Raw genomic sequence first — 12,553 nt, forward strand, 5'->3', positions numbered from 1 at the left:
CTATGCCACAGCTCACAGCAATGCCGGATCCTTAACCCACGGAGCGAGGCCAGGGATCCAGCCCGCATCCTCATGGACACTAGGTGGGTTCTTAATCTGCTGAGCCACAATGGGAACTCCCCGCATTTCTTACTTTTCTGCCAGAAAACACCTCAACCCCCACCCTGAGACATGGGAGCACAGTGTGGAAACCACAGACAAATCTTTTGTAATAACTTGCATTCAATGATGTCAAGGGACAGAACTTCTGTCCAGAATCTTCCATGCCAAGTGTTGTCTAGACCTGTATGGGCAGCAGGAGACCCGGCTTAGCTCCCCTATGGTCAGAAGGACCTAACCTTCCAAGCCTCCGGGCAGGCTCTGGGGACCCTGACACTGCTCAAACCAAGTTTTGAGGGAGCTTCCCCGAAACCTTTCTGTGGCCAGAGCCGTCGCGGCGACAGGCCCTGCTTTAACCGTCCTCCCGGGCTTTGCGGTACACTGTGGTGGGCCCGGAGCAGGCGCACAGAATCCCCTGGCTGGTGGCAGGGGGGCCCTGGGCCCAGGGTCTCAGGGGTGCAGGTGGCCGTCCACACAGGTAAGGGCTTGGTCAGGCTGGGCCCTTCCTTTCACTATGAAGACAACTGGCCCATGTGCTCTTGGATTTTTAAAGAGCTGGACTCCACCTCATTCACAGGATCTGTGCAAACTGGTACCCCGTCAGAAGATGCTTTTTATACTAAAAATCATGTTACTGAATGAGCTGCTTCTCTGTGCCTTTGTTTTCTCATCTATAAAACGGGGCTGATCAGCGTTTGTTCCCTCACTGGCCTGGGGTGAGGAGCGAATGAGGTTCTCACGTCACACACACGGGCCAGGGGGCGGTGGCGTCTCCCCGGTATTAGTCATTCACATGAGCACCGTCCTGAACGGCCTGCTGTTTTCACTGTCGTTTACCTACCATTTTTCTTCAAGCCGACTCACTTTCTGTTAAATTTATGTTACTAGAACACTGGCCATCACTGTGGTAAATGGAAAAACAGAAGCCTGCGCTGTAAGGAGAAGACAGACGAAAAAACAGATACTGTGAAACAAAACAAGAGAGTTGACTGAGCGGAAGTCTGTGCCGGCCAAGGCGCTCCGCCTGGGCCCGCCTCTGCCTTTGCTCAGAAGAAAGATGAGCGGCGTTAGAGGCACAGTGGCCGCCCCGAGACGTGCTCCGCCAGCGAGCAGAGAGCTGAAAGGGGGGTGCACCTCTCTCCCTGAGGAACGTGTTTCTGACCGTCCAGCCTCTGTCCCCCAAGCCCGCCAAGCCCCAGGAGATCATCCTGCTGTCCGCCACTCCGGGAGGGACTGTTCGAGATCATCGCCACCCAACAGACGCTCCCGTGATGATGCCAACAGTCCACACGTGTGTCGTCCACTGTGCCAGCCACCAGCCCCATGTGGGTACAAGGCACCTAACAGGTCGCAGGAGGGCCTGAGGAACTTGACTTTAACAAGTCTTTCCATTTTATTTAAGTTAAACTGAAATGGCCCCACGTGGCTCGCAGCTGTCGTATTGGAAGGCACAGATCTACTGAGAAAACTACACGTGCTGACCCTCTTGTCTTGGCTCTTCCAATGAACTTAGGGTTCGTTTTGAGGTTATGCCCTTGGCTTCCTTGGCGGGAGCGCATAGGGAAATTAACGGTGATTTGCCATAGGGATGAAATGGGCATTGTCTACCATATCCGTTATTACTGCTTCATCCAAGCTCTGCATGGAAATTTGTTTTAGAGTTCCTTTAGGGAACTGACATATTTTCTTCTCATTAGCAATGGAACTATCTAAAATTGCCACATTTCCATTTTCACATCGGCTGTCAGGAAGCTCAAAGGAAATTTACCAATCAATAAGAAAACCATGCAGGATTATATATATATATGATTTCCACTCTTCCCTTAATGGAAACGCTCTTAGTTTACATTTTCTATGACTCTAATATTTTATCTCTTACTTCCATTTTATCATTCTTTTCTGAGTTTCTCTAGAAATTATCTCAAATGTTTTGTGGAATTATATAAAATGCAATTGTTAACTAAGAAAAATAATGTCCCATGGTGCCAGTATTTAAACGAGTGGCCCTCTCTCCCATCATTTAAACAAAGACCAAAAAAAAAACCTCATTGTAACAAAGAATTTCTGAGATGCTTCCAAGCACAGGCTCAGATTTTGCTCTGAGGTACCAACCAGAAGCACTGCCAGCTAAAAGGAGAAAAACAGAGGTGCTTCTTCACACACGCCAGGGTCAGGAGAGACGGCAGAGCCCCCCCGTGTGGGATGAAGTCGCTCTGGGTGAGGTGGGGGCTGCCCGGCCTGTGGCTCCCAGGAAAGCTCTGGAAACGGTCAAGGATGGGGAGAGTGTGGCTCGGATGCCACCATGACCACCGTGGAAACCATCTCCCAGGCAACGGCACATTTGCTGTGTGTGTCTCAGTCCATAACTGACTTTCCGCAGCTAAAACCTGCCCAGCTGCTTCCTGGGGTGAGGGGTGGGCAGGAGTCAAAAATGAAAGGTCAAGGAAACCTCTCAAGTGATCTCGCATTTTAATTTGGCTCGAAAATAAAGCTGTCTGCTTCACTACTTTCATCCTCCAGCCATCACCTCCCAGCCTTCTGATGACCGCAAAGCAGAACTGAAGGGCACTCAAGTAAGAGCTTTTTTTTTTTTTGGTATAAGAGAGAATATTCGAAAATATGTCATACTGAATTCTCTTTTCAAGCCGGAGCTGAGAGCATCACAAACACAGAGATTCGGTAACACTTACCAAAGTGCTACTGTTGCTGAGCCGAACAAGAAAACAAAAATGTTTGTGTAAGCTTCTTTGCCAAACTCTAGCTCATTTGTCCCTAAGATTGCAGGCAAGAAGCACGTATCACGCTCATGCTCGTTCCTATAGACACACGACCACCATCTGTCCCGCCACCAAAGGCCAAACTCGGTAATCATTTTGGAAGATGAGGGACGAGGCCCAAGTGCCTCCTGGATGCCGCCTATTTCTAACCCTTGTTTCTAAGCCTTGTTATCATTTCCATTTCACAGACAAGGAAGCCAAGATTTATGTAAGGTCACAAAATTGAAACCAGGGCTTCTACTGTCATGTTCCGTGTCCTTTTTGCACCACCCCAGTCCCTGGGGAAGGTATCTTAATAGCTGAGACCAATTCTTCAGGGGTCAATTCTCCACAAAGAAAAATGGCAACAAAGCTCAAGGCTTTTCACAAAGCTCATGGGAAATAGGAACAAAACCTAATGAAAATGTGGTGATACACGCCGAGAGAGAGCAGGACCGGAAGCGGCTAAGAGTCACGGCAGAACAGTCCAGGACAAGGGAACACAGAGGGCTGGAGAGCACGTAAGAGAAAGAGAAAGATAAAAGAGAAAGCATAAGTAGGCAGGGCTGGAAGAGGCATCAGAAAACCAGAGAAAAGTTGGAAAACTAGGGTTCCAATTGCTGGGGCACAATCACCTTCAAAGCAAAGATCCCATGGTCCCAGATCCTCAATCCTCCCATAGATGATGGGGGGGAGGAGGGGCCCAGCTCTACCCCAAGGAGGCAGAGGGCACATCTGCAGTTTTCACCTGTCAAGCATCTGTCGCTCCTTCTTTGGAAAAGAGAAGCCTGGCTTTTGTCTGTGGAGACCTGGCCTATCACACAAGTCCATCGCCCATCACCCATCACGCGAGGCCATTGCCCATCAGGCGAGGCCATCGCCCACCCATGAGGTTTAGGGATGGGCTCGTGATCCGAGACAGACCCTCCAGAGATACCCAGGTAGGCTGAGAGTCTGGTGCTGCTGAGCTGCCTGGTCAACCCACAGAAAGCACCAGCCTGAAAAGAACAGCCAAGGAGAGGAAACAGGAGAAAATGACAGCGGATTCTGACCATGGGGCCAGCAGGCCTGAGGCCAGACCCACGCCTCAACTTTTCAGCTGCTGTGCAAGCCAACGACTCCCACTTCTGCTCAATTGGCCTGAGTTGAGTGGTCAGGGCCACGCCAGGAAGCCTGAGCTGCACAGGGACGTACCACCCTGCCTCCTCCTGTCTGACAAGAGAACCATTTCCCTGGGGAGGCTGAGCAGGTAGAGGCTGGGCTTTGGAGGCCGTGGCCTTCTAAGTCCAGAGCTCCACGGCCGAGAGGCAAAAGCACTAGCAAGTAACAAACAAGCCTGGATTCCACCCCAGGGGTGACATCCAACTGGAAACTGCTGGTAACTACCTGATACACGTGGAACGCGTTGGCAGCTTTGCCCCGGAGAAACACTGATGGGATCCAGACATTGATGAGCGCCCGGTTGGATCTGAACAAAAAAAACCAGATCAAAATTGGTCAGTTCAATTTACCCAAAAGAAGGGAGGTGACTATTTCCTCCTCTAAGAGCATTAGGCACAATTTATAACAACCTCTATTACACTTAAGAGGAGGCTAAAGGATCAGTTTAAGTCTCATTTTAGGATGGCACCACAGCATACGGAAGGTCCCAAGCTAGGGGTCGAATTGGAGCTGCAGCTGCTGGCCTATAGCACAGCCACAGCAATGCGGGATCTGAGCCGCGTCTGGAACCTAGACCACAGCTCACGGCAACGCCAGATCCTTAACCCACTGAGTGAGGCCAGGGATCAAACACACATTCTCATGCATGCTAGTTGGGTTGGTAACCCTCTGAGTCACAATAGGAACTCCCCCAAGGTTATTTTTAAAGGACTTAGTTTACTATGTGTGTGTGTACGTATACAATGGTGTGTATTCTGGAATGAGAGCAAGCTGCCCTTCGGGTCCTACTGAGTGTCGGTGGCCCCTAATTTATCTGAACCTCAGTTTGCTCCTCTGAAGAGGGGGATGACAACAGGAAGCCTCCATGATGCCTCAGAGGGACCCGGGCACTAACACCCACAGGACTTCTAATGCCTTCAGAGGAGTCATGCTGCCTCTTTACTGAGCCCACGTTAGACCCTGACCCCCGTTCTAAGATCAAACTCCATGCAAGAGCTTGGGAGACCACCATTCATGGTGATGAGAGCCCCAGCTATCTGGAGGAGGGAGAGGGGATTCCAGGAAGCCAGGCTCAAAGAACTCCTTCTGCAACTTTCCCCAAAACACTGTGTGTGGCTGTCATAAAGCAAGGTTGATATTCAAATGCAAAATCATGTACTGAGGATGGACAAGGTACAGCGCCTCGCCTTCACCTGTATTATCTCGACTGATCCTCACAGGCTACTTGGGGGAACTGCAAGGGTTATTTCGGTTATGTGACAGTTCTGCCTCACAAGGTGACGTGAACCGACCTCTGAGTTACTGGGTACCCACCCACCACCACGCTGCCACTGGGCTGGATCCCAACCAGGCGGAGCTGCTAGGTTCACTGTCACTGAAACCTCAGGATCAACCACAACAGTTCTCAAAACCGTTCCATGCCAATTTGGGAAGGGCTGGCTTTTGCTTCTACTTAGAGCTGCTGTGGAGCTAAGAGCGTTTTCTCCAGCTCTCCTTCTCTCCGAAGAGCAGCTCACAAAAATGCAGCAGACTCCTGTGCTTGGAACTCAGTGTGAGACACGGGTGGTTGAAGAGGCCATGACTCAATGGTCTCACAACTCCAGGGCGAAGGGTCTTCACAAAGCCCTGGTCCTCTCCGAAGCAGACTTTCTTCTCAGCTCTGAGCTGAGGTGCTGACCTCTGTGGGGCAAAATGAACCCCACTGATAATCCCCCTGGGGGCTCTGAGTACAAAGTGCAATTCTGAGCCACCAAATTGGTCTGTATATGTAAAGACACTCCTCCTGGAAAGGTCCCCCAAATTGTGCTAGTGGCTAGAGTGTTCCCCTTTCATGTCTGTCGGGAGGGGGAGGGGTGCAGAAGTGTAACTAACACCCTGGTTTTCTTTTTTTTCTCTCTTTATAGAACCACACCTGTGGCATATGGAGGTTCCCAGGCTAGGGGTCGAATCGGAGCTGCAGCTGCCAGCCTACGCCACAGCCACTAGCACATCAGGTGAGAGCTGCATCTGTGACCTACACCGCAGCTTGTGACAATGCCCAATCCTTAACGCACTGAGCAAGGCCAGGGATCAAAACCACAACCTCACGGACACTATGTCAAGTTCTTAACCCACCGAGCCACAATGGGAACTCCCACTATGGTTTTCATTAATTTTCCCAGATGGGTGAGGTCTGGACAACCCCCAGGGTTCCGCTGAGGTCACCCAGGCCGGTGAAGCACCTGTCCCTATCAGAACATGTACCGCATGGTATTAGAACTGACTGCAGGACCAGCTCGCTCCAAGATATATAAGTGTGAGTTACAGGAATAAAATAGCGATCCTGAGTCTGGAGACCAAGGGAGCTGGAGGAGCCAAATGGGCCACGGTGGCAGGGGCAGGTGTGCCCCCCTGGGGTGAGGGCAGGGCCAGGGGGTGGGGGGGGCCTGCCAGGGAGCCGAGGTCAGCAAGGGCCTTCCCAGCAAGTACAGGAAGGATGAGCTTCCCTCTGGCTTTAGCGGAGATGAGCAGCCTGGGGGAGGTGAGAGGATGTGGCTGGACCAGGCAGGTGCTGCCTGAGGGCGGGAGCTGTGGCTGATTCATCCCCCTGCTGAGGACCTGGTTGCGCCTCCCTGCGGCAGGTGCGTGCTAAATTCTTGCTTTAATAATGAGTCCCTTCTACAGAGTTCACGTCGCGGCTCAGCAGTAACGAATCTGACTAGTATTCACAAGGAAGCAGGTTCGATTCCTGGCCTCACTCAATAGGTTAAGAATCCTGCGTTGCTGTGACTGTGGCTGGTGGCTACAGCTCCAATTTGACCCCTAGCCTGGGAACGTTCATATGCCGCAGGTGCAGCCCTAAAAGCCAAAAAAAAAAAAAAAAGAGTCCCTTTTGTGCCACAAGCAGCTCATCTCTGGGCTCCCCTATGTGGCTGTTACCTGGTCCCCCCTGGGCCTCCACCAGGCCGCCATCCCCACGATCTTCTCCACACTGCACCAACCACCCCTCCCCAGGCCCAGAGGAGGCAAACTCACCTTGCTTTTCATCCTTCACCTCTTAACCTCCAACACCCCTGCATCTACCAACCTAACAGCCCCTTCACCTCCCCTGAAGCTGCCCCAGCTCCAGGGGCCTCCTGACACACCCTGCGCTTTTCCTAACCCCACTCTCACCACCACCATGGCCCCACAAGGCCAGTTTTGATCTATGCCTTATGAATGAGGAATGTCAGGCCCAAGGAGGTTTAGTAGCTTGCCCAAGGTCACACAGCATGAGTTCTGCAGCTGAGATTCCAACTTGGCTCGGCCTAGCTCTGACAAAACGCTCATCGGAAAGCTGGCTTTCCCGAAACACCTTCAAATGGGGAGGCTGAATCTTCCCCCACTGAGTACAGCTGACAGAGAGAGGAGGGAGGCTCTGCCTGGCCCAGGACTCCCCCCACGCTCTTTACCAGCCCAAGGGGACTACTGGTCCAAGACCAAGGCGACTTGATCAGAAAGAGTCAGTCTGAAGACCAACTAAATTCCTTGGGAGGTTACCAGGTTATCAGCAGAGGTGCCAGGGTGAATTAAGTCCAATCAAAAAGTCAGAGCAATGTACTGAACTATTGTTGTTTCCAATAACCCCAGGGTTGCAAACTCCAACTTCGAACAGGAGACATGCATACAATGGAATGAGTGGAGTGGGCCAGAGCCAGGCAATAGGGAGAGGTGGGGACAGCGGTGAGCCAGCCAGCACTGTCCTGTGTGGGAGAGGCAGCTGCTGCTCAGCTCTAGCTGATGGTGGCCTCATGGGGATTTCTTCTTTAAATAGAGAAATTTAACTTTTCATGTGATACCTTCCAACTCTTAGATGCCAGTACCAGAAAAAAAAGACAAATGTTTTTTAATACCTAAGGAGGGACATAAAACACATCTGAAGGTCAGACTCAGGTGAGCAACGCCCCACCTCTATAATAACCGAGTCAGCCGTGCTGATTTAAACAGGGACTGCAGCTTCCCCCTGTCTCCTGGGATGCAAGCCAAGCAACAGAGCCCTGTGTCTAAAGGGCCCCTCGTGAGCAGATGCCGTGGACTTACATTTCAAAATCTGACAAACTCTGGTCTTCAGATGTTTGGCTCAAATCTCCAGGCACCTGCCGTGAGGAGAGGGGGAAGGGGAGAGAGAGAAGACAGGTCAAGTTTCCACGGTTTGACTAATCACGGGAGACCCCCCACCTCTCAGTCATCTCTGAGCATTTCCTGTTCAGCGTGAGGTGGAAAAGTCACTGCTGAAAGCCAATAAGAGGTTTTTTAGGAAGGATGGTTAGAGAAGGAGCTACAGTCATAAAAATAGGCCTCCATGAGAAACCTCTATTATCTTTACAGAAAAAGGACCGTTAATCCTACAGACATCACTGCAGGCATGGAAAGGCATGTGATTTCAAAAAGTTATCAAGGCCTAATTAGGAGCTGAGAGGCCAGATGCCAAACACGCAATGGCAAAAATACCACTGTCACCACGATGGACATCACACACACAGACACACCTGATGTGCAGACACAAAGGCCAACGTCCGTCCCCAAAATGGCTCTAGCCTTTCCCCTCACACGCACATGCAATTTAAGCAGCCGAGCACGGCTTCCTCTTTAGACGCGGAAGGGCCCCATTAGAACAGGACCGGGGGAACGAAACTGAGCCTCCTGGCAGGATGGCAATTATCGTGCACAGCAGACAGCGAATGGCCAGCACTTCGAGATGCTCAACAGCTCATGATGTTACCAGACCCCGGGAAGGAGCTTCCTTCTGTGACAGGACCAAGTCTGAGCTGGAGAGACTTGAAGAACGTGGATCAAGGAGTTCCCATTGTGGCTCAGTGGAAACGAATCTGACCAGCATCCCTGAGGTTTGAACCCTGGCCTTGCTCAGTGGGTTAAGGATCCAGCATTGCCATGAGCTGTGGTATAGGTCACAGACACGGTCTGGATTTGGTGTGGCTGTGGCTGTGGCGTACGCCGGCGGCTGCAGCTCCAATTCGACCCCTAGCCTGGGAACCTCCATATGCTGTGGGTGTGGCCCTAAAAAAGGCAAAAAAAAAAAAAGAATGTGGATCAAAACTAAGAGGAAGTAAGGGGAACCATGTGGAGCAGAGGAGGGAGCGGGATGGGTATTGTCCCCCGGCCCCAGATGTGGAAACAGAGGCGTACGGAGGCCACAGAACTTGTGCAAGGCTGCACGTGTAGGAAGGAGATACAAATCCAGGCCTGTCCAACGTCAAAGGTTTCTCTGCAACAAACATTAGCCAACAGGAAAAGCCAGCTACAAGGGAAGAGGAGAGGAAAGCTGACCAAGTCTTGCCCCTAGAGAGGATCTGAAGGCAATAGGAGGTGGTCCTTAAAGAAACAGCTTCTGGAGGCAGGAGAAGGCAGTGTTGTGGAGTCTAGGCTCTGGGCCGCGCGGCTCAGGATCAAATCCCAAGTCGACCGTTTACTGACTGTGTGGCCATGAGCAAGTCACTTGCCTTCTTTGCGTCATTCTGTCCACAGCTGTCAGATGGGTTGTTCTAAGGACAAGAGGAGTTCACACCTACAGCGTGTGTGCAGCAGTGCCTGCATGTAGGGGGTTCTCCGAGGCTGACTCGGGCACGATGATAAAAATACAACTAGCGGAGTTCCCATTGTGGCTCAGTGTGTTAGGACCTGACACAGCCCCCATGAGGAAGTGGATTCAACCCCTGGCCTCCCTCAGTGGGCACAGGTTGCAGATGGGGCTCAGATCCCATGTTGCTGTGGCTGTGGTGCAGGCCAGCAGCTGCAGCTCTGATTCAAACCCTATCCTGGGAACTTCCACATGCTGTAGGTGTATCCATTAAAAGAAAAAAAATACAACTATTGAGAAGGAAAACCAGTATATTCTTTTATCCTTGACAGCAGAGGCAGATCTGCCCCGTCAACACTAGGGGTGGCTCAACCCATCCAAGGCAGCCCGGGGGGAGCATGGCCCAAGCTGAGCCCTTGCCAGATTCCTGCAGCCAAGCTCAACGGGGTTCTGGGCAGCAGGCTTTGCTAAGGAGCTGTGGCTGAGAGATTCACACCCAACAGGAAGAAACCTGCCAAGTCGCTTGAGAGAATGTCAGCTTCAAAGGACCAGGATCTCCCTGGGCTGGGGGTCGGGGAGCCTGCTGGGATGCTACAGCCTGTCAGGGGAAGAAGCCTCGAGGCTGCATATGCCAAGATCACTGAAAACAGCCACATCCTCTGACCCAGAAACCACACGCCCAGGACTTATCCAGAGAAAACGATCAAAGACGCCGACCAAGATTTCCGTCAAAGATCATTCCTCTTTCTGGGCTTGGACAAGTGAAAGGAAAGAAAAAAGAATCTAAAGGTCCAACTACAGAGAAATGAGTCGACAAATTATGCCATGTCCACAGGAGATGTCTGGTTTTAAAAAATGAGTTACACACACACACACGTACATGCACAAAAATAATTCTGGAAAAGCACATGAGGAAATAGTAACAGCGGCTGTCGCCACGGATAGATCGGGCGTGGGATTAGGAAGAAAAAATGCAGCTGATTTTTCATTTGCTATCTTTCTGTATGATTAAAAAAAAAAACCCTGTCTTTTGAGTGAATTGCTTTAAAAGAATTTCAATGTGCTTCTGAAGAATGAGACAGCAATCCACGTGCAGTTATGAAAACATCTCCACCATAGACCATCACGCGAAAGCGAGGTCTGATACACTACCCCGGCTGCAAAAACGGAGAATGAAGACTATCAAACTGTATTTGCTGTTGCCTCAGGAAGCTACAGAAGTGAAGTTCACGCACTGCTGGAAGGGGCGCCAGCCTGTGGATGCCGGGGGGGTGGGGGTGGGGGCGGGCAGTGGGAGTGAGACTATTCATTCAACACTCCTTTACATCTTCTGAGTTTTGAAATACTCTATTATGAATTAAAAATGTAAATGAGGAGTTCCCTGGTGGCCTAGCGGCTAAGGATCCAGCACCGTCACTGCTGTGAGGCAGGTCTCATCTCTGGCCCAGGAACTTCTGCCTGCCCGAGGCCTGGCCAAGAAAATTAGGCAGTAAAAAAGGAAGAGAGAGGGAAAGAAAGAAGAGAGGGAGGGAAGAGGGAGGAAAAAGAGAACAAGAGCCACCTTGCCCGAGGCCCAGGGAACACTACGCCCCGTCCCCCTGGCAGCCCCAGGTCCAGACAGGGTGGCAGAGGTGGACAGGGGACAGCCCCCTTCTGGGAGCTGCCCTCACTTCCAGTCCCGAGGGGCATGCCAACACAGCAACAGCACCACGAGGCAGCATCGCTTTCCTGTAACAACCCTTCCGGCCTCATCCTCCAGGAGCTCCGTGGGCAGGGGCATCGCCTCCATCTCACAAGCGAGGGCAGGGGCCTCGGCGTGCGTAACAGAGAGGAAGCGGGGCTGCCAGGCGCGCAAGCCAACTGCCCAGGCACGGTCCCTCAGCAGCCTCTCCCTCAGCCTCAGTGACGTCAGGAGCTCAACCTTCTCTGGATGGAGCAGCTCCACAATCCCATCTGAGGCCTGGGTGGACAGCCGGCGCCCACGGCCAGATGGAAGAGGGCGCCCTCCTGAATGTCTGGCTCGGTCCAGGCTCAGACTCCACGTAAAGTAGGAAAACGGAGCCCAGTCAAGCCACAGGATGACGTGAGATAAGGAAATGGTCGTGTTTTTTTAAGCCATCAAGTGTGGGGGTGGTTTGACTCACAGCAGTGGACAAGGCAGAATTCAGCTCCGAAGGGACAGAGGGGGGAGTCCAATGCAGGAGGCCTGCGTCCAGAGTCTGCGCTTTGCTGGGGCTGACGGAGAGCTCTGAGCTGCACAGCCTCGCCTGCACACGCCCCGTCCTCTGCGTGCGCGTCTGTCCGCCGGCAAGCCTCACGGGTGAAGTAGCCCAGACTCATAGCGAAGAGCCTCGGCTGGGGTGGACGCCTCTGATGGGGAAGGAAAGTCTGCAAGGACGCGCCTGCTCAAGAGGAGGCGTGTGCAGGTGTACAAACTGAGTCTAAAACCCGAGGGCTTTCTTCAAGCCTGTTTTCTTTGTCGCCGCGGGGTGATTTGTGGTGCCAGGCCTAGAAGCTAAGGCACAGATCTGGCCTGGTCCAAGGTGGTGGGCTTTCTCCCCAGGAGGCCCCAGGTCCTTTTCCATCTCTGCGTACACAAATCGGCCTCCCCCGATCGTTAGAAAAGTCACATGGCTCGGCAAACGTGGGTTTCTTCCTCGCCAATCCCATGACAAGCTGCCTCTGATGGCCCTGCTAGAAAGCAAGCGGGACGGTGGGCAGAGGGGCCAGTGCACGCTGACCACCTACTGTGCACCCAAGTGTTCGCACATTTAGTCCTCAAATGTCCACTGCAAAGCAAGTGTTATTGCAAGTCATGCTCTCCTACTTGCTTCTCCCAACCGCTCTGTATGGCTGGCTCTTTTCACATCTTCTAAGACTGAGCTAAAATATGACTTCCTGGAGTTCCCCTTGCAGCACAGCAGAAATGAACCCGACTAGTGTCCGTGAGGATGTGGCTTCAATCCCTGGCCTCACTCAC

The 12,553-nt window shown here is 52.1% G+C and overlaps 1 protein-coding gene across 4 annotated transcripts in view; it reads right to left on the reverse strand.

The window, feature by feature from the left end:
* SNX29 (sorting nexin 29) overlaps window positions 1-12,553 on the reverse strand; it is a 551,544-nt gene that overhangs the window by 169,846 nt on the left and 369,145 nt on the right. For all 4 annotated transcript variants that reach the window (XM_047780471.1, XM_047780470.1, XM_047780473.1 and 1 more), the window contains 2 exons: window positions 8,076-8,131; window positions 4,242-4,323 (listed from right to left, as the gene is read on the reverse strand). In XM_047780471.1, coding sequence (XP_047636427.1) covers window positions 4,242-4,323; window positions 8,076-8,131 — 138 coding nt within the window. The remainder of the gene's footprint in view (window positions 1-4,241; window positions 4,324-8,075; window positions 8,132-12,553) is intronic.

The sequence above is a fragment of the Phacochoerus africanus genome, chromosome 5 (genome assembly GCF_016906955.1).
Source record: "Phacochoerus africanus isolate WHEZ1 chromosome 5, ROS_Pafr_v1, whole genome shotgun sequence".
NCBI lineage: Eukaryota > Metazoa > Chordata > Mammalia > Artiodactyla > Suidae > Phacochoerus > Phacochoerus africanus.